Source organism: Anastrepha obliqua, chromosome 1 (assembly GCF_027943255.1).
Source record: "Anastrepha obliqua isolate idAnaObli1 chromosome 1, idAnaObli1_1.0, whole genome shotgun sequence".
NCBI classification, from domain to species: Eukaryota; Metazoa; Arthropoda; class Insecta; order Diptera; family Tephritidae; genus Anastrepha; species Anastrepha obliqua.
This window is the reverse complement of record NC_072892.1, coordinates 58717267-58740913: the sequence shown is the minus strand read 5'-3', so window position 1 is coordinate 58740913 and position 23647 is coordinate 58717267. Positions and strand designations below refer to the sequence as shown.

At 36.1% G+C, this 23647-nt stretch overlaps 2 protein-coding genes across 3 annotated transcripts in view; both read right to left on the bottom strand.

The window, feature by feature from the left end:
- The window catches only part of LOC129235366 (cytoglobin-1-like), a 28722-nt gene extending 25861 nt beyond the window's left edge, over window positions 1-2861 (bottom strand). Inside the window, exon 1 of the mRNA XM_054869176.1 lies at window positions 2580-2861. The gene's annotated coding sequence lies outside the window, so the exon portion shown is untranslated. The remainder of the gene's footprint in view (window positions 1-2579) is intronic.
- Window positions 2862-19921: 17060 nt separating this feature from the next.
- LOC129250749 (globin CTT-VIIB-7-like) lies at window positions 19922-23083 on the bottom strand. Of its 2 annotated transcripts, none has more exons than XM_054890353.1 (3): window positions 22889-23083; window positions 20641-20878; window positions 19922-20583 (listed from the first exon to the last, which is right to left on the bottom strand). In XM_054890353.1, exons 2-3 carry the CDS (start codon window positions 20803-20805, stop codon window positions 20293-20295), a joined length of 456 nt encoding a protein of 151 aa, XP_054746328.1. In that variant the 5' UTR covers window positions 20806-20878; window positions 22889-23083; the 3' UTR covers window positions 19922-20292. The 2 variants fall into 2 exon arrangements, with proteins under 2 accessions (XP_054746328.1, XP_054746324.1); XM_054890349.1 differs by having other exon boundaries at window positions 20641-20868.
- Window positions 23084-23647: the final 564 nt, after the last annotated feature.

Here is a 23647-nt window from a genome sequence, read left to right as displayed (position 1 = left end):
ATTAAGGTTTGATAGTCGGAATACTCAATTAGTTAAAACAACAGCAATTAAAAATTATTGATCGCGAAACAAAACACAAAAAAAAAACAAAAAAAACAGAAGAAAAAAACCAAGAAGCTGGAATATATGAATCAAAATTTCTGTTAAAAAATAGATTAAATTTAATAAGCTGAGTACTCTCAGTGAAGAAGAGTAGCGCAATTAGAATGTATGCTTTGAATTTAAAGCAGTTGTTATCAATAATTTGGTTGGTTGGTTGGTGTAGGTGTTGTCTGAGCGACACAGTGCAGATCTAATTACCACAAAAGATGCCATTTTGTTATACAACTTGTAGAACTACAACTTTTTATTGTCGAACCATCTTGATTTGACTATAAATCTGTCTATGTCATCAATTTTCTTATCTCCAATTTATTTCAAGTTGGCTATCGAGAGTTCCCTCAGCGTTCTATGCCGTACAGCACCCAGACTTGGGCACTCACATGGATAGTAGCAAACTGTTTCTCTAGATTCTTCTTGATGGTAGCTTCTACATTTCTTGTTGGACGGCCACCAAATCTGCCTGGCATGGTCTCCAAAAGGCCAGTGACCGATTATTGTTCGGGTAATTTTCAAAATGGCTTTCTTAACAATTCGTCAGTTCTGGGTTTATTCAAATTGGACCACGTTTGTTTAGTTATTTTGCAGGTATCCGTGTAAGTCCACCTGTAAACAGCCTGCTTCTCGATTAGCGATAAGATCTGCCTTTTGCGCACTCCTTGGGGACAGCCTATTTCTTCTTGCTTCTGATTCGTTATAGGATGCCCCCTGTCTTGCCAATTCATTAGCTTTCTCAATTTAATTTATGAAAAAAACACAAGCGCTTGGGAAATGCAAATTCTATATTCGGTAGGTAATACAAATAGATGGATAACGAAGCCCACGGGAGAGGTAACTAGACAGGACTGACCTGGAATGTGCTGTAACTGATCTAGGTCCTTTATTTTACTCCATCGACCTTTGGTGTCACCACCGACCACTGCCTAATGGAAATGTATGGGAAACAGATGGCGGTTCCGTCTAATGACTTCTGTCGCAACTGCAAAAACGAGGAGGTAGTAGAGAGTGTTGAACACTGTCCCTATTATTTCCTATATTATATTATTGAAGATATTGGAGAGCGTTAAAACTTTATCTGCCACTGTTCCTGCTCTTGCCAGGATGTGACACTGGTGGCTTAACTGTTACTGCTTTGGTTGGCTGGCAAACGTAAAATCCGCAGTCATACTTTATGCTTTTTTTTAGTTATCTTTTTAATTTTTTTTTTAAGTTTTTTTAAGTTCTTTTTATAGATTTTTTCTCATCTCCTTGAGAAATAAAGGACAAAACTTGAGTCCAAACAAGTGTTACGCTATCATAATGGGTCTCCAGGCCTATAAGGATAGTAGCTTAAGGAGTTACATACATACATCCAGAATTTTCAAAAAATCGATTTTTTTTTTACAGATTATAATTTTTTTAGTTAAAGGCGTATTTCTGTGGTAGTCGATTGTAAAAATTCCCCATAGATACGAGATTATTGTACAAAATGTAACTGCCCGACGACAGTTTGATGCGCACAGCGAAATGCACTTGAAAATTTAAACTCGTTTTTCTCGAAACTACTTTTTCCGGCACGGTCTGCGTGATAACTCATACAGTTTTTAATATTTTTTGATGCGGTTTTTTTTTCAATATTCGAAAATGTTTTCTATATAGCCTGTCGAGCCGGATTTTTGATACTTGAATTAAAAAAATTGATAAACATAATTAAAGTGCGACTTCTATGACGTAATCCGCATACATTTTTTTTAAATCCGTAAATTGAAAAAGTTTTCGAAATTCAAAAATCCGGCTCGTCAACTATGACTAGAATTTTATTTTACAAGAATTTTTTTACTCTTTACAGATCCATTAATATTTCAAGGAGAACTGATGCAGACCGTTAAGCAATTTTTTTTTATTGTACTTTAGGTCACGTGATTTTTATATACTAACGAGAACTGATGCAGACCGTGGAGCGACTTTTTTTATTGTACTTTGGGTCACGTGATTTTTTATATAGGTACTAATTTTTTTAATGAAAAATTAAAATAATTTTTTTTTATAAAGTTTAAGTACTAATAAACAATAGACACATTTCTTTATATTTATTTCAATTGTTATCCCTTCTATACACAGTTTTTCTTTTAGCGCATTCTTGGCGCTGCTGGGGACGCATGTAACCTCTTAAGCTTTTGTGCAATTTTTTCGCGAATATTTTTGCGCGCTCAACTCATATGAATAGCTATTACATGTAATTGCTTATCAAAGATAAAAATCGTTTATTTCACACCCTTTAAAAAAACATAAATTAAAACGAGCGCCTCTTATGAAGTGCATTGATAACTCGTAAACAAAAAAAAACACAAAAAGAATCAACTAAATTTTCAATTTCGTTAAAACTTTGTCAGAAAAATTTATAAAATATAGTAAAACTTTTTCAATTTCTTATTTCTTGCATTATTTGCAAAAACCCAAACGTATCGAAAAACACAAAAAACCAAAAAGCTCCACTATACCTTTTATTTCTTAGCACTGTTCAGTTGCTTGTCCACGGTAACACTTAACAGCTCAAACTGAGTATTTTTGAAGAATTTATAGCAAAATTTAGCGCCAACACTCATTCAAAGTAGAATCGATACTGAATTGCGGCGTATTGCTGCAGTTTAGCTTTAAATTCTCTGCTGCGATTGTCCAGTGTCAGCCGGAACAATCGCTACAGCGAGCAGTGATGATAATGGCTAAGCAGATGATCCGCCAGAGAGGAGTGGACATAGCGGGTTGGTGCGTGCATAATGTCACTCTATGTTTTTGAATTTCATTTACGTTTTTTTTCTTTTTATACTTATTAATCTTCAAATTCTGATTGTGCTCGCTTGCTGCTCACTTAATGCCCCATTCTCTGTGTTTCACATGAATGCCGGTTTCTCACTTTGACTCTTTCTTACCGGACACTTTTTTCGTATACATTATGAAATTAACACGAAATTTATGCAATAATAAAAAAGTGTGCTGCTTGTCGCTTGTATTAATTAATAGTGAAAAAAAGTTTTTTTTATTCTCCCATGACACTCGTGCGCTCCGTCTCTTTTGCTTTGTTATTCCGTTCATTCAATAGTGTGTATTTTATGTTTGGCCTTTCTCTATCTATGGCAAATTACTTTTCAATTATAATTCGCTAGTTTGCGTGTTTATGACCAACACAGTATTGTGCATAAATTAAGCAACTTTTTTCTCAAGTCAAAGCTTCGCTCCTATGTATTTTTGCTTGGTTTTTTGAGTTTGAATTGTTTTTGCACGGACAACTTTCAGCGAGTATCGGAAATTTATGGTACTACAAGAAAAAGTTAAAAGATTGATTAAATTACAAAAACACATTTGATCGCAATGAGGAAGTTATGCAAACTTAAGCAATTCTTTCTTATTTTCAACCAATTAGTCAATTCTTTTTGATTATTCATACAATAAGTCGCCCTGAGAAGAACACAAAGAACGCTACACTTTTTATGTTCTAGAAACATAGACCAAGACGACAATAAAAAGACAACATCATGAAAGGCATTTAAAAAAAAATAATTCGCGCGTACACTTCTGTTGGGTGTTTGGCCCAGTTCCTCCTCCTACATGTGGTATGCTGATGTTGTTCTTCAAATGAAGGAACCTACAGTTCTAAGCCGACTCCGAACGGCAGATGGTTTTTATGACGAATTTTTTCATGGCCAAAATTTACTTGGAGGTTTACCATTGCCTGCCGACGGACGATCACTATTAGAATAATATTTTTCTATCATTTCATGACCTAAAAGGTATACTTTCCGAAAAATAATAAAAAACAATCAAATAAAACGTATTTGAGAAAGTGTTAATACGGGCATACCTGATCACCTTTTTCTAATTTATTTTATGGGGTCTTAAGCGAATGGTATTTAAGTTTACTATAGGTCAGGAAAAAATTTTCACATATTTAAAAAATTAAAATCCATTAATTAATAATGCATTCAAAAAATATAAATTAATATTTCGGTATTAAGCTTTTTGAGAAAACTTTGATATGAATAGGGGTTGCCACGCTAGTAATGTAAGTAACTGTTTCAGAAACCTTTAATCTTGAAATATTTATTTTATTTTAATAAACACGTCACACAAAAAGATAAACTTTGAGCAAACTTTAATCTAATCGCACTTCAAAAAAAGGTTGCCACATATCAAAAAAAAATAATATTAACGAATGAGGGATATTAAAAAATATATATTATTATAGTATAAAATATTAACATACGACTTTTTCTAGAAGCTTTATTCTTGGCACACTTTTCAACAGAGCTGTCATATTTTATGAAATAATTATTAAAAAATAATCTGGAAGTATTATATTTTAATAATTTATAAAAGAATAAAAATAATAAAAAAAACTTTAATCTTGACATACTTTTAAACAGAAACTATTTTGCATATTTTATGAAATACTTATTAAAAAATAATATATTTTAATAAGCGCGTCGAACAAAAAAATAACTTTGAGCAAACTTTAATCAACACAGTTTATAAAATGGTTGCCACATATTTAAAACAAAAAATGTAATATAAAATATTGGTATACAACTTTTTCAGGACGCTTTAATCTTGGCATACTGTTAAACAGAGTTGCCACATTTATAAATTAATTTTTTATTAAATAATATATTTTGATAAGCACGTCAAAAAACTTTAATCTGAAAACCCTTTAAAAAAGGGTTGCCACATAAAAATCCTCTTCCAATGAAAAACCAAACAAAGCAACGGATGAGACAGCCAAAATCGCTTAAGTTTTTATCCCGCCAATCAAGAATATACTTTGGCTGCAAAAATTGAAGTTGCTACAGTGAAAGCAAAGTATTATCAAAAAAATTGTGCTGCGAGTATTGTTACTGCGACAGCATAGCAACAGCGATTTAGAAAAAGTCAGAGTTTTATTATCATAACTAACCAGCGCTAGTTGGGCACACCAAGTGAAATCAAGTCCTTCTCCACCTGATCTTTCCAACGCAGAGGAGGTCTTCCTCTTCCTCTGCTACCGCCAGCTGGTACTGCATAAAATAATGTACTTTCAGAGACGGAGCGTTTGTGTCCATTTGGACGGCATGACCCAGCCAACGTAGCCTCTGGATCTTTATTTGCTGCAATATGTCTATGTCGTCGTAAAGCTCATACAGCCCATTGTTCCATCGCCTGTGATACTCACCATCACCAACGTGCAAATATACTAATTCGGAAAGAGAAAATATTTCGTTAAAAATAAATGCTCTTTCTGGTACTGGGATTGAATACTTAAAAAATTCGAATTTTTGTCCGAATTGGTTCGTATTCAGAAAAAATCTCTTTCATATATAATATGACACAAAATTTTGCAAAATGGTTTAAATTATTATAAAATTTTTCTATCGGTTTTAGATTTTATTTATTGGTACCTAGCAATTTGAGTCATTCTAATACATATCTAGTCGTCGCAGCGCTGCGCTCGCCGTTTAGCGCATGTGCTTCGTGTAGCTACATCTGTTGGGAAGCCACAGACGCCATTATAGCCTCCACCTATTCAGAATACCGCCAACTGTGAAGAGCGTGTTGTAATACAGTTTCTCTGTGCTCAAGGCTTCAAATCAGTTGACATTCATCATTAAATCAGTCAAGTGTATGGTGAAAACATTATAAGTGAAGAAATGGTGCGGAACTGGGTTAGGGCCTTTAAAGATAGCCGCACAAACATTAATGATGAGGAGCGAAGTGGAAGACCTTCAGTCATTACCGATGAACTTATTCAAAAAGTGGACTGCAAAGTGAAAGAGAACAGACGATTCACTATTTCGTCCTTAGCTGAAAAGTTTCCTGCTGTCTCAAGAAGTGTTCTTTACGACACGATCAATGCAGCAGCGTACTGTGTGACTTTACAAAAACTGCGGCGCGCAATTCAAAACAAAAGGCGTGGCATGCTGAGCGCAGGTGTCGTTTTGCTCCACGATAATGCCCGTACACACACAACAAATCGAACACAAGACCTTATCACTTCTTTTGGCTGGGAACAATTGGACCACTCTCCATACAGTCCAGATCTAGCGCCTACCATTTGTTTATGCACTTGAAGAAGCATCTGGCGGAGCAGCGCTATTCCAATGATGACAAAGTGAAAACGACTGTGAAGCAGTGGTTGTCTAATCAAGCAGGAATCTTCTTTGACGATGGCATACAAGTAGCTGGTACCAAGATACGATAAATGCCTCAAAAGTAATGGGAATTACGTGGAAAAGAAGAGTAAAGTATGGCCTTTCAAGTGAATAATTTGGAAAAAATTTACTTGTTGCTTTTTTATGTCAAATAATAGCTTAAAGGGAGTAGTTTCTTAGGTTTTACACAATACTGTTAATTTAACCTCTACCCCAGCATATGCGGAGGAAGTAGCGCTTTTTGCAAAGCACCAACCAAATTCGTTCCTCCAGTAATTTATATTCCATCACAGTAATGAAGTAGTAGTAGAAAAAAGTAATACGAATTATTTAATTTCCATTTTTTTGTTTTGCCACTTTAATTGTTTTATTGCATGAAACAGTATTTTTCTTTTAGTAAAGCTAAAAATATAAAACACTTATTTCTTATTTCTCACAGTTTGTACAACAATTATCTAAAAGTCATTTAGCTTAACATTTTTGTTATTTTTTAGTAAATACTTTGTCATTAATGCAGCCAAAAATATCATACTCCTATACATTCCTTATACTTTTTATTGCAAATGTTGCCAAAGCAACTTAATTCTACTGGTCAAAATACCTTCTTCAAATGCGGATTAAATAATCACAGCTATAAAAATGAAACCATTCTGCCACCGCGTTTAGCGTCAAATATGTCAGAAAGTTATTTGACAATTCTGATCAAACTCACTATCTCTTAATTCCTGTCCTCCCTGATGGGACATAGGGCCTCTACAAAACGCTTCCAACGGTCACGATCCTTCGCGATGACTTTTTTTCTACTGCCTTGCGGATTTCAATCGAGTGCTTGCCAGCATATTTCGGTGGGATTCTTTCAAAGCGTATGTCCATTCCACATTTGAGTTGAAAATTCGCAGCCTCGTATGTGTGGAAATCCGCAGAAATTATGCTTCGCAGGTAGGTGAAGTTGTTGACGTTTTGAATGCTGGAGTTCATAACGGTAAAGCTACTGCTTGGCTCCGCGACATTTACTTTAAGTGGGTTAATTTTTTCCCTGTTAATCTTCAGCACTACTTTCTTTGATTCTTCCAAACTCACTATATCACCCATCAATTTCATTTTCGCATCGAATGCTCCTATTGTATCCATTTATAAGGGTGCCTCCATCTATTTGTATATAGAAAAAGTAATTTTTTCAAAAATAATCATGAGTACTACTGTATACATATGAAAGAAACATTTTTTCATAAACACAATTTTTTGATAACGTTGCCATCTGAATTTTATTGCAAAAATAACAACTTATCTCACATTTCACTTGATTATTAAGCTAGAGACACCGAATGAGAGCTTTAATGAACAATGATTTTAGCTGGTATTGCCACTCTTTTGGAAATTAAAAAAAAATTATGAAAAATTATATTAGTTGTTATTGCATACAGTCAGCGGCAATATAAAGTGTACATCACCTAATGATAAATTTTGACTATTTATTTACTTTGTTAATTAAATTATTATTTTTTTAATATAGTTCATACTACAACAAGAAGCATATAAAGCAAAGTTTCGAACTTTGTATAGAATTTTTAAAAATTCGGCAAGTTCTCATCAAAACTCCAAATTTTTTCAAGTACAGGGTAGGCCATTTAAAGCGGGCCCATTTGTTTCTGAAAAAAAACATTGAAAAAAACATTTTTTTTTGTGTTGATATGAAAAATCATTTATTTTGATTCAAGGAGATTTGTTCCAGCTAGTTTTTGAAAATGATATCCTTCAAATGTTTGCCTCTGGCCTTGATGGCCAAATGTGTCCTTTTTTCGGCGTTTTCCATCGTTTTGGCCAATATTTCGGCCGGTATGGCGGCGATTTCGCGTCGGATATTGTTTTTAAGTTGAGTTAGAGTCCTTGGCTTGTTGATGTATACCTTGGATTTCAGATAACCCCACAAATAAAAGTCCGGTGGCGTCAAATCTGGTGATCTCGGTGGCCACGGAAAATCACCATTTTTCGAAATCAACCTTCCAGGGAACAATGGCTTCAAAAAATCGATTGTAGCGCGTGAAGTGTGGCATGTAGCCCCGTCCTGTTGGAACCAGTAGCCTTCCATGCGCCTGAGTGTTGTCCTGGCGATGCCTAATTCCTGAGAACGACGATAACTCGATGTTCGCGGAGCCTCCTCAACACTGGCTCGTACAGCCTCGATATTTTCAGCAGAACGTCGTGTACGTTGTCTGGATGCGTGGCTGGTATTGCTGAGACTACCGTGGTTAATAAATTTTGCGTATAAACGCTGTAAAGTGCTTTTGGATGGCGCACTTTTAACTTTATTTTTTTTTTTAAACGCACGTTGAGTTTTCACAATTGAGAAGTTATTTTGGATGTAAAGCTGAATTATTTCAGCGCGTTCTTTTGGAGTGTACTGCTCCATGGTAAAAATTGTCTTGGACTGACGCTTCCAACGCGCTATGTCATTAGTCGATCTGACGTTCCTGTCAAAAGTTATAGGGTTGCCCGATGGGCCCGCTTTAAATGGCCTACCCTGTAGATCAAAAATCACTCTGATTCAAGGCGAATCTATTAAATGTGGTATCGGTAAATCAGCCGATTTTTTTTTTTCCATGCCCATGTGGCTGTCAGCACAGAATGAAACAAGGCGAATTCATTCTTTGTTTTCTACTTTTCCAATACTTTGTTTTAATAATCAAATGTACAAAACGTTGTTGTTGGTCTTGTGCCACCACTTTTAATGAATGCGCCTTGCATCACATCTGATTTTTGAGATTTTTTTCGAACGCGGTCTTGTACATTTGAATGTAAACCTTAGATGTGCCTCCCTGGTGCCACTGTAATAAATATCTGCTCGAGGAGAAGGTAGTCCGTAGGCAGGTAGTCCGCTACTCTAAATATGGAAGTGCTGCAAACGAGACGGGTAAATAGAATTAAGTCACAAGTGTTTCTCCAAAATGATAAAAAAAGAAAAGAATTACGTAGAAATTAAAAACAAGTATAATTTATTTCAAAACAACATTTTTTTAAGAAGTATCTTTTACGTAAATACAAATGTTTTTAATGCTAAAAATCTTTCATTAAAAAAATCTGTACCAAAACTTTCAACAATGAATAAATCTTAAAATTTATTAATATATTTTTTTTTCAAATATTCATTCTTTTTCTCAAAACTATTTCATTTAATTTCTTATTACACTCAAGCTTAGAAATAAACAAATTTTTAGAAAAATTTAAGACCATGACCAAAATATAATACTTGACATGGAATCACTGGAATATTGATTATATTATATTAGATTCTTTATGAGGTTTACACTTCGACCTCATAGTCTCTTGTGCCATCTACTCAACACAGCACTACATCCAGACGTGGTTCCCTTAATAAACTCAGGATGGAGCTGGGTTGGATTGAGCGGTTGCGCTTTTCTTCTGGCTGCAGTTGGCCAAAATATCTCAACCTTCTCCGCGCTATAGCGCTGCAATCCAGGAGAAGGTGTATTGAAATGGCCGGAGTTTGGTCGCAGAAACGACAAGTACCAGTGGAGCAGTCTGGAGTTGCCTATGAGAATGTCCGTGAGCATTCTCAGTTTATCCTTGGGGAGGGTTATGGGTTTTTTAAACCTCTTTTGGTTGTGCCCTCCCAGTAGAGATTTCGCCTGGCATAGTCCCATAGTTTGGTGCCAGCAAACCTCGTTTAGCCCTAGGCTTAGTCCCTACTAAGCGTCTCCTTGATGGTGTGTTGTCACATAAAAAGGAAAAGCTCGGGTCCTACTAAAGATGAGGCCATAGCCTCTCTCGCCAGGTCGTCCGCTATTTCGTTTTCAGTTATACCGCTGTGTTCTGGGGCCCAAATTAGACCGATGCGAATGTGCGTTCCTAATAGATTTAGCTTCTCGATACACTCAAGGACGAGTTAGGATTTGATCGCACAGAACGATAGGGCCATGAATGCCGCCTGACTGTCACGCAGAATGACACTTCGCTCTTTCCGGAAATTTCTGTCTAAGTTCATCTCTGCACATAGACAATTGACATACGTGTACATCTCCGCTTGGTAAACTGCCCATTGGCACAGAGTGCTTTATTCTGAGACCATAAATTCCAGCGCCTATGCCTTTTGGGGTCTTCGAGCCATCTGAGTACCGGTGCAGGTACACTCCTGCAGTTTCTTTTCGAAAGCAGGTCAACTCCAGTTTAACTTAGTTTTTAGTTCAATTCTGAGCTTATTTTCGAATTTGATTACTTTAGTGATATCATCTCTGGGTAGCTGGGTGAGTGGGAGCTTCCATGCACTTCCATGCCTTTAGATGACTTCACATTTCCTCTCCCAAAGTCTTCCCTGTTAATATTCAGCAGGGTATGCTTGGCTGATTACTGAATAACTATATGAAGTGGTGTCAGCTCAAGCATTACCTCCGTCGCAGCTGTAGAGCAGGTGCGCATCGGTCCCGTGATGCACACGCATGCTAAGCGCTGAAGCTTAGTAGCGCTACCCACAACGTCGAGAGAGTGTTGATAGTTCAGGATGACGCAAAATTATTCAACCAATTTTGTTTTTGCAAAATTATAAGTCTTCCGAAGGTGGGAAGAAAACAACCAATAAAGTGTAGTTTATATACCAGATTTACCTCCCTATTTGTTCGCAGTTGTGCTTATATAATAGGACTATGAATAAGTTCGTGCGGTTTTTTTTCGAAATTTGAAACTTTATTGACGTAAAATGGTTACAAATTTAATATTCAAAGTATTGTCCATCGCTTACTACTACTTTTTCCCATCTTTCTGGCAATTCACGGATTCCCTTTGTGAAAAATTCGGTCGGTTTTGCCGCAATCCACGAATCGATCCATTTTTTGACTTCATCGTAATTACGGAAGTGCTGGTCAGCCAGGCCATGTTGCATCGATCGGAAGAGATAGTAATCGGATGGCGCAAGGTCTGGACTATACGGCGGGTGGGGTAGGACATCCCATTTGAGCGTTTCTAAGTATGTTTTGACCACTTGTGCAACATGTGACCGAGCATTGTCATGTTGCAAAATAACTTTGTCGTGTCTATCGGCGTATTGCGGCCGTTTTTCTCGCAGTGCTCGGCTCAAACGCATCAATTGTCGTCTGTAGACATCCCCCGTAATCGTTTCATTCGGTTTCAGTAGCTCATAATACACAACACCCAGCTGGTCCCACCAGATACACAGCATAACCTTCAGGCCATGAATATTCTGCGCCGACGTCGATGTTGAAGCATGGCCAGGGTATCCATACGTTGCCCGACGTTTTGGATTGTCGTAATGGACCCACTTTTCATCGCCAGTCACAATTCGATGCAAAAAACCCTTTCTTTTGTGCCGTTGAAGCAGTTGTTCGCATGCCATAAAACGGCGTTCAACGTCTCTTGGCTTCAATTCATACGGCACCCAATGGCCTACCTTTCGGATCATTCCCATGGCTTTTAAACGTTTGGAAATGGTTGATTGATCAACTCCCAAAGTTTTTGCAACCTCTTCTTGCGTTTGAGCCGGATCTTGATCGAGCAATTCCTCCAATTCGGTATCCATGAACTTTGGCGGCGCACCCTCGCGTTCTTCGTCTTCCAAGCCAAAATCACCACTTTTAAAGCGTGCAAACCACTTCTGGCACGTTCGCTTAGCTAGAGCATGCTCACCATAAACTTCCACCAAGATACGATGACTTTCGGCTGCTTTTTTCTTCATATTAAAAAATTCCCCGCAAAAACACATTATTTGGCACGAAATTCGACATTTTCAAGTGTGGTAAAAATATTGTTGTTTACGCTTCAAATAAAAAACTTATACTGACGTTTGTGCCTTACGACAGTAGCTCTCCAATGAATGTTTGGAAATGTGGATCGATGGAATAATAATCAAGTTACGCCATCTGTTGTAAAACCGCACGAACTTATTCGTAGTCCTATTATAATATTTATATACATTTTGCACACCCAACTACTTGAATTACAATTATTGATTGCCCTATAAACAAGGAGATCACATACCGAGTTCGGCAAGCAATCGATTTTTTATTTATTATAGCATTTTTTGCACCAAAATGGTTTGCCTGCGTAGACAAATGCTATTCAAACACAATTACAATTTTCTATTATGAAAAAATATTTTATATATTTTTATTTATTCAACGCAAGTTTGCCGTCGCCTATAAGCGCTATTCGCTATTAATTCTTTATGCAAATCAGGTACTGTTTGCGTGGTGGTTAGCCAGGTGTTTTGAAAATATGGCAAAATTATTTAGTAAACCAACTACAAAAAAAGATAAATGTGCAATTTTTGAGTATAAAAAATAAAGTAACTGAAGGCAAAAATTTTTAAAAATAAAATAGTAAATAATTGCGGAATTCGAATTTGGCAGGCGGCGATATTCTTAGAAAAAAAATCTGTGCAAATTTAATATTAATTATTATCATTTTAGCAGTCTTAATTCTTTTTCTGCAAATATTTATTTGCAGAAATTTATTTATTATCATTACTATTGAAATACTGCTACCTGCCCACAACTACCGAGTCATTGTTGTTGTAGAAATAAAAACAGCGAAATATCGATATGCGCGCATCGTTTGCAAACACAAAACAAAAAAATAGGTGTGACCTGATAAGGTTAAAAAAATGTATTTCATACTCACCAAGTCTGAAAAAAATTGCTGAGTAGTAGGATTAGAGTCTGGTTAGTTGAGTGCTCGTGTGGGCACTTGCCGCTACGACTATTTTATTTGCAAAAATTGGAGAATTTAGTTATCAGCTGAGTTACGTACATCAGAGATTTAAATTTTTTTGTACTGCGCCTATCTTTCTAGTTTAAATTAATTTCCAACGCCTTTCTAAAGGGAAATACCCGCATTACTATACCAGTTACTAAAATGACTTTATTTTAGAAACATAACATAACAATATATACCTATGAAATGAGACGTTCAGGTATTAGTCCATAGATGTCGCTTTGAGTATTTTTAAACCTTCCCAAATGTCTTGTTTTTTTCGTCTGTCACCTGTCAACAATATTCAGTTTTAAAAATGTCGAATTTCGTGCCTTCAAACTACGATTTGCGGACATCGTTGAGAACCGAAAAACCACTTGTAAAATGCTGCTCTCCCGGTTCAAAAGGAAGTCTTTTTTGCATCGAATCGTTACGGGTGATGAAAAATGGGTGTATTTCTCCAATCCCAAGCGTAAACGATCGTATGGTCCGCCCGGCCACAAGCCAAAAACAATGGCCAAACCAAATCGCTTCGGCCGCAAGGCAATGCTGTGTGTTTTCTGGGATCAGCGTGGTATGATGTGGTACGAGCTATTAAAACTAGGTGAAACAGTTGGCGCTGCACGCTACCAACTACAATTGCCCCTTTTGAACAGCGCTATACACCGAAAACGCCCAGAATATGCCGATCGGCGTCACAAAGTAATTTTTCTTGATGACAATGCACCGCCACATCGAACAAGAGCGACCCGGGAATTGGTGGAAACGTACGATTGGGAACCGCGGGTGCATGCGGCTTACTCGCCAGACTTGACGCCTTCCGATTATCATTTGTTTGCATCTATGGGTCACGCACTTTCCGAGCAGCGCTTCAATTCTCACAAAGATGCCAAAAAATGGCTTGATGATTGGTTTGCGGCCAAACACGGCCAATTTTTTTGGCGCGGCATCCATAAATTACCTGAGAGATGGGAAAAATGTGTCGCTTGAAAAAAAGTCTGATTTCATAGGTAAATACTAAAGAAGCTTTATTATTTTTCAGTAAATATGACAGCTAACTAATTGAAAAATATTAAATTGCTTTTTTGGTTATGATTTCCCAAATGGGGGCTTAACATTCGTTATTGTGCTTATTGGTTACTGGCATCGTCAATTGTTGTCAAAATTATTAGACACCCCATCAATAACTGAATTTTTCATTTTAAATAGGAAAGTAATGATCTTTTATCATTAAATCTGTACAAATAAAAGGAATTTGCGATAAAAACATTAATTTTACAATAGTAGGTCCACCCTTTGCTTTGGCAGCAGCAGCAATTCCATGCTGCGTACAAGCTTTGCAAATTCGGATGTACTTATGGTGCTCCATTCGTGAATTAAGCATTTGTCAGGGCTGTTGGCGATGTTATGCTGTGTCCCTATATCTTACATTATAAAATAGCCCGCATACGCTCTAGGGGGCTAAGATCTGGAGACTGTGCTGGCCAATCTAACAAAACAATGTTATTGTCTCTAAACCAACGCATCGTAGTCACTAATTTGTGACAAGGCGCACTGTCTTGTAGGAATTGAACTCTATCTAAATTAGTATCGCCGAAAATGCGCGTTAACGAAGGCTAAAGTATAGTTTCTAATACATTTATGTACTTTTGACTGTCCATGCGACTATGCAATAGGGATGGTTTTCCACGGAAACAAGTCGCCACTCGAATGTCACACCAGAAAGGGGGAAAAATGGTTTTATAAGATTTGTGTTATTTCCTCGAAATTGGACTAGGGTAAGAGGAAGTGGTTGTTGGTATTTTTAAATGATGTAAACTAAGCCTGTCTCGAAGTTCGATTCGTTAGACTACAGAGCATTCGACCAATCTTTCTCCTTAACATTTTGTTATCAGATAACCCATTCTAAACGATTTTTCTTTTTATTTTCTGAAACCCCCGGCTTCTTTTGGGCTCTTCAAATACGACTTCCCTTTCTCACTTAGAACTAGAGTTCTCACTATTTTGTCGTAACAAATTTAACTTTTTTAGGCATTTAGGCAATAAAAGAAAATCTTTATTTATATCCGTTTGATAGTTAATTTTGCTCTAAATATTATTCACACCTTGAACACAAATTTTAAAATTCCTAAATATTTTAAGTATACATTTAAAAATGCAACTTTTTAAATAAATTATAATTTCTCCGATCCTGAAATAATCATCCCTACTTATAAAAAAAATTCATGAAAATCACTTAATTTTCACGCGTTCACAGTGGTGTTCCCCCATAATGTGGCAGCCGATTTTTTTCACATCAATAAAATTCTGTGCATACATATACTTAAGGCACAGTTCTAAAATGAACAAATGATTTTCTTACATGTCGGTTCCCAAAAAAGTATATAGGTATGTAGGCATATGTGATGGTAGCTTCAGAATTCGCTTTACAATATACTTTTGCAATATTTCAACTTCTTCAAAGCAACCAAAGCCCCCCACCTGTGCTGCGTATGATGTTATTGAACCACAAACTGCAAGAAAAAGTTTTCAATTGAAATTTCTTTCTTTTTTAAAAGACAAATCCACGAAGCATTAATACCTTTTTTTGCTGCAGCCGTTCTATTTTCAACATGTTTTTTAAAATGCATCAAAGGTGTTATTTCCACTCCTAAGTAAGTAGATCGAGACGCAGTCTGTATTTCTTCCTTACTATAATACCATTTCTCCTCTTTACTGAGTTTCCCACCTTTTCTGAACACCATTATTTGAGACTTTGAGCGGTTTACTTCAAGATTCCACAGGTTGCAGTAGCTTTCAAGGTTATTTATCATCACTTGTAGTTTGTCTGGGTGATCCGCTAACAAAATGATATCATCCGCATACATTAGAAGTCTAATATTTTTCCCTTCGCTGTTTAATCCTCCTTCTAAGCTTTCATGTAAGTCGTTTATGTAAAGAGCAAATACAGGGTGGGCCATATAGCGTTTGCTTTTTGAACCACCTATTTTTTTGAGAATGGTAACACAAATGGCATGTCAAATGTGTTCATAATTTACTTAAAGGTTTGACATTTACGAAATGGGACGCTATACGCTTGAACAAAATTAGGAAATATGGAAAACCTATTTCCAAAGTGGTGAGTCTTCTTCTTATCTTCTGATGAAGCTCATTTTCACACCGGTGGCTACGTCAATAAGCAAAATTGTCGGATTTGGGGACCAGAAAATCCACACGTTACTGTAGAGAAGCAAATGCATACACAACGAGTCACTGTTTGATGCGGTTTTTGGTCTGGCGGCATCATCGGGCCATTTTTTTCGAAAATGAGCCAGGGACTGCGGTTACAGTAAATGGCGAGCGTTACCGTGACATGCTCAACGAGTTTTTGTTTTCAAAAATTGAAGAGGATGACATGGACGACATTTTGTTTCAACAGGACGGTGCAACTTGTCACACTGCCAAAGTTGCACTCAAACTTTTGGCTACCGTTTTTGAAAACCGAATAATCAGCCGAAATTCCGATATCAATTGGCCGCCTCGGAGCTGTTATTTAAGCCCTTTGGACTATTTTTTGTGGGGAGCCGTTAATGACAAATACTATGCGAACCATCCAGAGACGATTGATGCTTTAAAACACGAAATCGAAGTTGCCATTCATGAAATTGGAGCCCAAACAATCGGAAATGTGCTTAAAAATTGGGTTGATCGAATGGCCTACTGTAAAGCCAGTCGTGGCAGTCATTTGAACGATATTATTTTTCATTCATAAATGACAATGTTGAATATTCAAACTAAAAACAAAAGTTTGAAAAAATATTGATTAGTTTTTTTTTATAGCCGATTCAAAAAACAAATTTTACATGGCCCACCCTATATTTAGTATTGGCGACAGTAAGCATCCCTGTTTGACGCCTGAGCTTGTTTTGAATGTGTGAATCTGAAATGTATGAGCCATTCCATACAACTGGTTTTGTATCGCTGTATATAGTATATTCTCTATGAATTTCACTAGTTTCGTTGCAAGAACAATATGGTGCAGCTTATATATCAAGCCGTTTCTTGATACTATATCAAACGCCGCTTTAAAGCCGACAAAATGCGCGTAAACTTTCTTCTTTTCTTCGAATTTAAATGGACAATCGCGGCTTAGTTGAATATATTTTCGACTGCAGAGTAATTCTTCCTGAAGCCGGCTTGATACTCATTTAAAATACTGTTCTTTCAGTCCATGAGGTTATTCTTTCGTTAATTATGCCCATCATAAATTTAGCAATGCAGTTCATAAATGAAATTGCTCTGTAGTTTCCTACTAGGGCAGGATCCGCTTTTTTGACAATAGCAAAAACTAAGCTTGTTCTAAAAGCCTCTTCTACTTTGCATTTTTCGTAAAGATTTGTGTAGGCACTTGCCATAGCCGCAATGAAAGTATCGGGGGAATTCTATCAATCCCTGGAGCTTTGTTTAATTTAACTTTTTTTAGCATGGATCTAACTTTGTCTGGTGAAACAACTGCCCCAAACAGATGGTCAGCGTGGAAGTTATGTGCAAAAAAATGTCCTTGTCATTAGCAGTAGGGCTCAGCAGATTTTCAAAATAAACCTTAAATTCATGCGTTGATATGGCGGAACTTAATTCCAAAGCTTCACCCTTTATCTTCTTAACAAATTTCCACCAGCTAGCGCTATCTTTAATGCTGTTGATATTTTCTATAAGTCTGTTATACCATTCTTCTCTATTCCTTTTACATAATTCTTTAAAATATTTATTTTCTTTTCTTTCATTTAAGTATAACAATTTATTTGTTTCATTACACTGCGTTACAAAAACGAACTTTTTTTCTGTCCTATGAACCAAATATACTTTTTCGGAAAGGGAAGAAAAAATAAAAATACACGTGTATCGGCGATTTTCATGTACACGTCACAATTTTTGTGTTTATGTATAAAATATAGAGCTCGTAGTCCGCCTGTGTGAAAATCTTTGGATACATTTTTAACCCTTTTTCCGTGATCCAATCGTGCAGAATTTCTACAGGCAGACTCGTGGAAATGTTTTTATTATGTAAAATTAAAAAAAAAAATAATTTATCAATTCTCAGATTTTCTTGAATTTTTTTTTTTTTCTAAAAAACAAACAAATTTTTTTAATTTTCGGCATAACTTGAAGGGACTCCAAATTTTTAAACAACTTATTAACCTTTAATTTATTGTTTCATACAACACACTCTGTGCCGTTTGTGTGTTTGTTACAGTTCCGGAAGTTCCGATCATCTGAGAGTTGCGCTACTAGGAGACGTATACTTTGACAATTGTTTTAAGTTCTGTTGCGCGAAAGCGTCTTTCTGTATATTTCATCTTACGAAAAATGCAGTGCCCGACTCGAAATAACTTTTGTTACGTTTGTGGCTTATTCGCACCAAGTAAAAATTTTAAAAATATTACGAAAACAGTGGTTAATTCGTTTCAGAAAATATTCAAGACTGCTTATGTTCCTTACTTTTGGTATACTCCGGAAGTCGTGTGCGACTATTGCTATAGAAATTTATGATGGAAGGTCAACAATAAAGTACTCTGTACCAACAATTTGGCTACCACGTACGGAGCACTGCAGTGAATTGTGCTACTTTTGCGTAACTTTTACTCAAACTAAAGGGTACCAATACTTTCGCCGCAACAAAATTCGCTACGCTAATGTAGAATCGGTTATTCCAGCGGTTCTGTACTCACCAGAAGAACGTATAGCGGCTTCAATGGAGATTTTTGATGATGTGTGCCCAATTTCATTCAAATCCGTTAAGCTAATCCTGAGATCGTGTGGCTATATAGATATGTATACAAGAATTGCTCGTTTAAAGTTATAAAATACAAAAACAAAAAAAATTGTGACGTGTACATGAAAGTCGCCGATACACGTGTATTTTTATTTTTTATCCCCTTTCCGAAAAAGTATACTTGGTTCATAGGACAGAATGTGTGTAACGCGGTGTTATAGCTTTCTCTAAGGACACTTAAACCTTGAAATTACGAGATTCTTGCTTCTTCGCGTTCTTTGTTAAATCACTCATTCTTGCATAACCTTTTTGATTTCGTTTGATTCCTTATCGACGACTGTTCTATTGTTTGTTGAAGTTCTTGAATATTAACTTCTTTTACTCTACTAATAATTCCTATAAATAAGAATATTTAAGTTTTCTTGATACTTTTCCATTTTTTTGGTTATTCCAATTCAACTTTGGCAATAAACTTCAATTTAATTGGCAAATGGTCCGACCAACTTCTAAAATCAACTTCAAAGTTCAAAATTAAGCGTTGCAACACATCTTTGTTGACTATACAGTAATCTATTGACGATTCTCCCACTTGACTGATGAAAGTGAAATTTCCTTCGAAATCCCCTTTTGTTCTACCATTTAAAACAATTAATCCGAAATCAATACAAAAATTAAGCAAAATCTTACCTCTACCTTTTAATTTCTTATTTCGAACCACGTACCGCCCCCTCCCAAGCCTTGGAATCTTTGTTGTTGTTTCCCAATTTCTGCATTCATATCACCAATTAGAATGGGATTAATAATATTATCTCCTAGGAAAAGTGTAATAATATTATTTATTTCTTTGCGTCACTCAGCTTGTTTTATACATGTGGGAATCAGTGTTCCAAATTCCTCAACTTCGGTTTTAAAAAAAAACCCTGTATATAGACTTTGGTCCATTACTGTATATATCATCGTTACGCCAGAGTGTAAAAATTAAAATGTTGGGAAATCAAGTTTATTGCGCTATGAAAATTACAAAGGTTAGTTTCTGATGCACAGAATTATTTGTGGTTTTCTTGTACGCATGGTGTTCTGGGTTTAGGTGCAACATCCAAAGGCTGCTCAAGCAAACCCATTAACTCAATGAAAAGTGCATGTCTCTAGCATAAGGAGGACAATATATTGTATATGTAAACTTCTTCAAGGATTATAGTTTTTATTGCTAATATATATTTTTTTTTGTACATAAATATGTATTTTTAAAATTACAAACTAATAGCAAGCAATCTTAAGCTCAGCTGTTATAAATGCATTTTTCGATTATTTTCTAGAATAGTAAAGAGCGAGGGCCTTCAACTCTGGCATGAAACATGTGCATAAACTTTAAAGCTTATTGCATTTCATCATCAATTAAGATACATTTTTTAACCAAACTTTTATTAATTTTTATTTTTAACTTTATCTAGCCTGTCTTACCTACGAAATATTTGATACAAGAAAAATAAGAGTTTTGCACACTTTTATCGTCTACTCTGCATCTACACTGTCTGACTACCGCTCGCCTTTTCTTGCCACCGCTCAAGCTCCCAATTCCGCCAATTTCTTAAACAAAATTGCATAGACGTGATCCAACATTTTATTCCAAGCAACCTTCTGTGCATCAGTTAATTTCGCTGCTTCGCTCAAAACCTCAACAATGGTATCTTTCAACTCCAAATAGGATTTCTCAGGTATATGGCGTTTGATATGAGTCTTGGCTAGATCCTCCCAAATTTGAGTGACTTTCACCTCGTCAGAGCCGAGCGCATTAATGGAGTTGTCGAAGACGGTCATGATTTTGGTGACGTGCGAACGGAAGCGTTCGTTGCTCTGAAGGGGAACAAAAAAAATTATTTAAAATTGAAAAATAATCAAGTGAATCTTTACGCTCAAATCAGCAACGGGTACATCTTTGAATGGAAAATGTGGCAGGTTCTCGGGATACTTCGTGACGTATTTAACAAGTATGGCCGCACCTGAGTCCGTTAGATTAGCTTTTGGCAACTCCCAGCTTTTCTGGATATCAGCGACTTCTTCTGCAGAGAAGCTCATTGTAAGTTAATTTTAGTAAATTTTTTTGTAAGTCTTCAAATTTGTATGTGAGAATCCAAGTGCCTGAAAGAGAATAAAGGAATTAAATAAATATTTTTATGTGCATACATATAATTTTATTTTTATATAAGACAATATTTAGATAATGTAAAAAAATCGTTTCTTCTTAATTGGCGCTCCATAGACAGCTGCATAGGACAAACTGCCTCTAATTCGAAAAAGGAAGAAAATTAGACAAAAAGCTAAGTCCATTTCTTAATTATAAAAATTAAACAGTATCCTGGAGGAGAATAAACCCTTCGAAAAAATTATAGCACCGGAATATTTTGAATATTAATTTATCTATTGTTTGATGAGAATTATCTTTTTATAAAAATCTAGTTCGTTTTATAACAAAGACCATATTGACCCAAGTTTTAAACTTTGTACAAGTTTTAAAAGCCTCCGACCAATTTTCAGTCAAACTTTTCAAACAGAATTCCTAAAAAAATTTTGGTGCGTCGGTTAAATTTGTTAAGTTTGAAGTCGCTAATTTGTCATCATTTTGTTGCCCCAATTTTTTTTTCTTTTGTCAATGTTAAGTGCAAATATGTTTAGAAAAAATATATATATAAAATCAAAGGGATATTCTAGCGACTTTAAACGTCCACTTTAATATACTAAAATTGAATAAGCTCTAAACCTGCGTTCCAAAACTTTTTTATAAAAGTTCTAATTAAAAATCGAGGAGATGTGATAGAAAGTTTATGAAGGCCGGAAGGCCTTCTGAATTCTATGAAGAACATCTCAAATCACTTTTGAAGGAGAACGGTCGCCAAATCCGTCGTGAATTGACGGAAAAAATGAACTGTGATCATAAAACGATCTCAATCACCTTCATTCAATGGAATTTACAGAAAAATTGGAAGCCTGGGTGCCTCACCAGCTCAACGAAAAAAACAAAGAAATTCGCCTTCAACTTACGTCTCAGAATCTCGCCCGCTCGCGCTTTTTGTACAGAATCGTAGAGGAAGATGAAAAATGATGCCTATACATAAATATGAAAGAAAGAAAGAGCTGAGTGGCTCCAGGAGATACGCCAAAGCCGAGTGTCAAGCCGGGTCTTCATCCAAAGATGACCATGATATGTGTTTGGTAGGACTGGGAGGACCAGGCCCCATGTTGTACAAGTCGTCAAAAACGCACTGCAAGAGCTCGAACAGGAGGTCCTTCAGCATCCGCCGTATTCTCCGGAGCTTGCACCGACCGATTACCATTTTTTCTGCTCCCTATCAAACCATAAGAGGGGCGTTAACTTCGATAACAAAGAGATCTTTAAAACCTGGCTCGACAACTTCTTTGACACAATAGAAGGCGATTTTTGGCGGAAAGGCATCAACAAATTGTTCGAGAGGTGGGAAGAGGTTCTAAACAGCAACGGCGAATATATAATTTATTAACTTATTGATATAATTATTGCTTTTTGTTTAAATAAAAGTCTTCGGTAAAAATGCTGCGATCTTATTGCCTAACCTAATATTACAGTTTGCCTCTCATAATAATAATAACAATAATTTAGTTATTGTCATAAAAATATTATATATATATATATAATTAGCGCGTACACCCTTTATGGGTGTTTGGCTGAGCTCCTCCTCCTATTTGTGGTGTGCGTCTTGATGTTATTCCAGAAATGGAGGTACCTACAGTTTCAAGCCGACTCCGAACGGCAGATATTTTTATAAGGAGCTTTTTCATGGCAGAAATACACTCAGAGGTTTCCCATTGCCTGCCGAGGGGCGACAGAGATTCGAATCTACGTTCTCTCTGTGAATTCCGAATGGTAGTCACGCACCAACCCATTCGGCTACGGCGGCCGTCGGTTAACTATTCCACTGAATAAACAAAAATATCCGCTATTGTTTTTTTTTAATATGCGGTGCTGGTCAAAATAATAATGAAAAATATTTCATTTTAATCTTATAACAGGCAAATGTCAAATTACTCCGCTATCGTAGAGCACTCGCTGTCAAAGTTTACAATTTCAAGTAATCCATTTTCCACTTTTTGCACCGAACCGCAACAATTCTTTACAAGTACCTACCTGTTGCTGCTTATATAGATACTCGCTAATGTTGTTGTGTTGTTGGGTCACTAATCAGTCGTCTACACTGAAACTCACTGACCGCGACTCCCAGGAACTTAAACTTTAAAATTTAATTACAAACAATCACTAATAGTAGTGGCAGATTGCGTCCGCTCTACATAAATTATAGTTGGAAACTGTTTGCCACAACAGCGCAGCAGCAGACTTATAAAGTCTTGGCACCCGTTTGTTTGCTTGTTTGGCAGCGCTGCCTTAGCATGCGGCAGTGTCTGTGGTGATATTCGTCGCTGGCAGAATACGCACTTGATTGCAGAGTGAAAGAAATTAAGTATTCTTCTTATTATTTTCCTCTACGCTTTTCTTTGCAGTATTCTAAGCTTTCAAATGACGTTACGCTCTTTTTATTGGATAGAGTCGTTCTTTGTTCTTTTTTTGTCAGTACAAGTAGCCGCTCCAGTATTTAAACGCCCGTTTTTTCGTTTTTATGCGCTTAATTTTTCCATTTAAATTGTAACAGATATTAGAATAATAAAAGCAAAAATGGTTCTGCTGTACATACAAATACATACATATGGCACGTATACAAATAAACAGTAATTAAATATGAAGGCGCAAATGTTTTTTTACATCATTTAATTTTTTTTTTTTTTTTCAATGGAAGCAACAGAATTCCCAGATGGTTTTAAAGCTAATTTTTTGTTATACAATTTTTAATTTAATTTTTTAAATAATTTTTTAAGCTACAGGTAGATATTA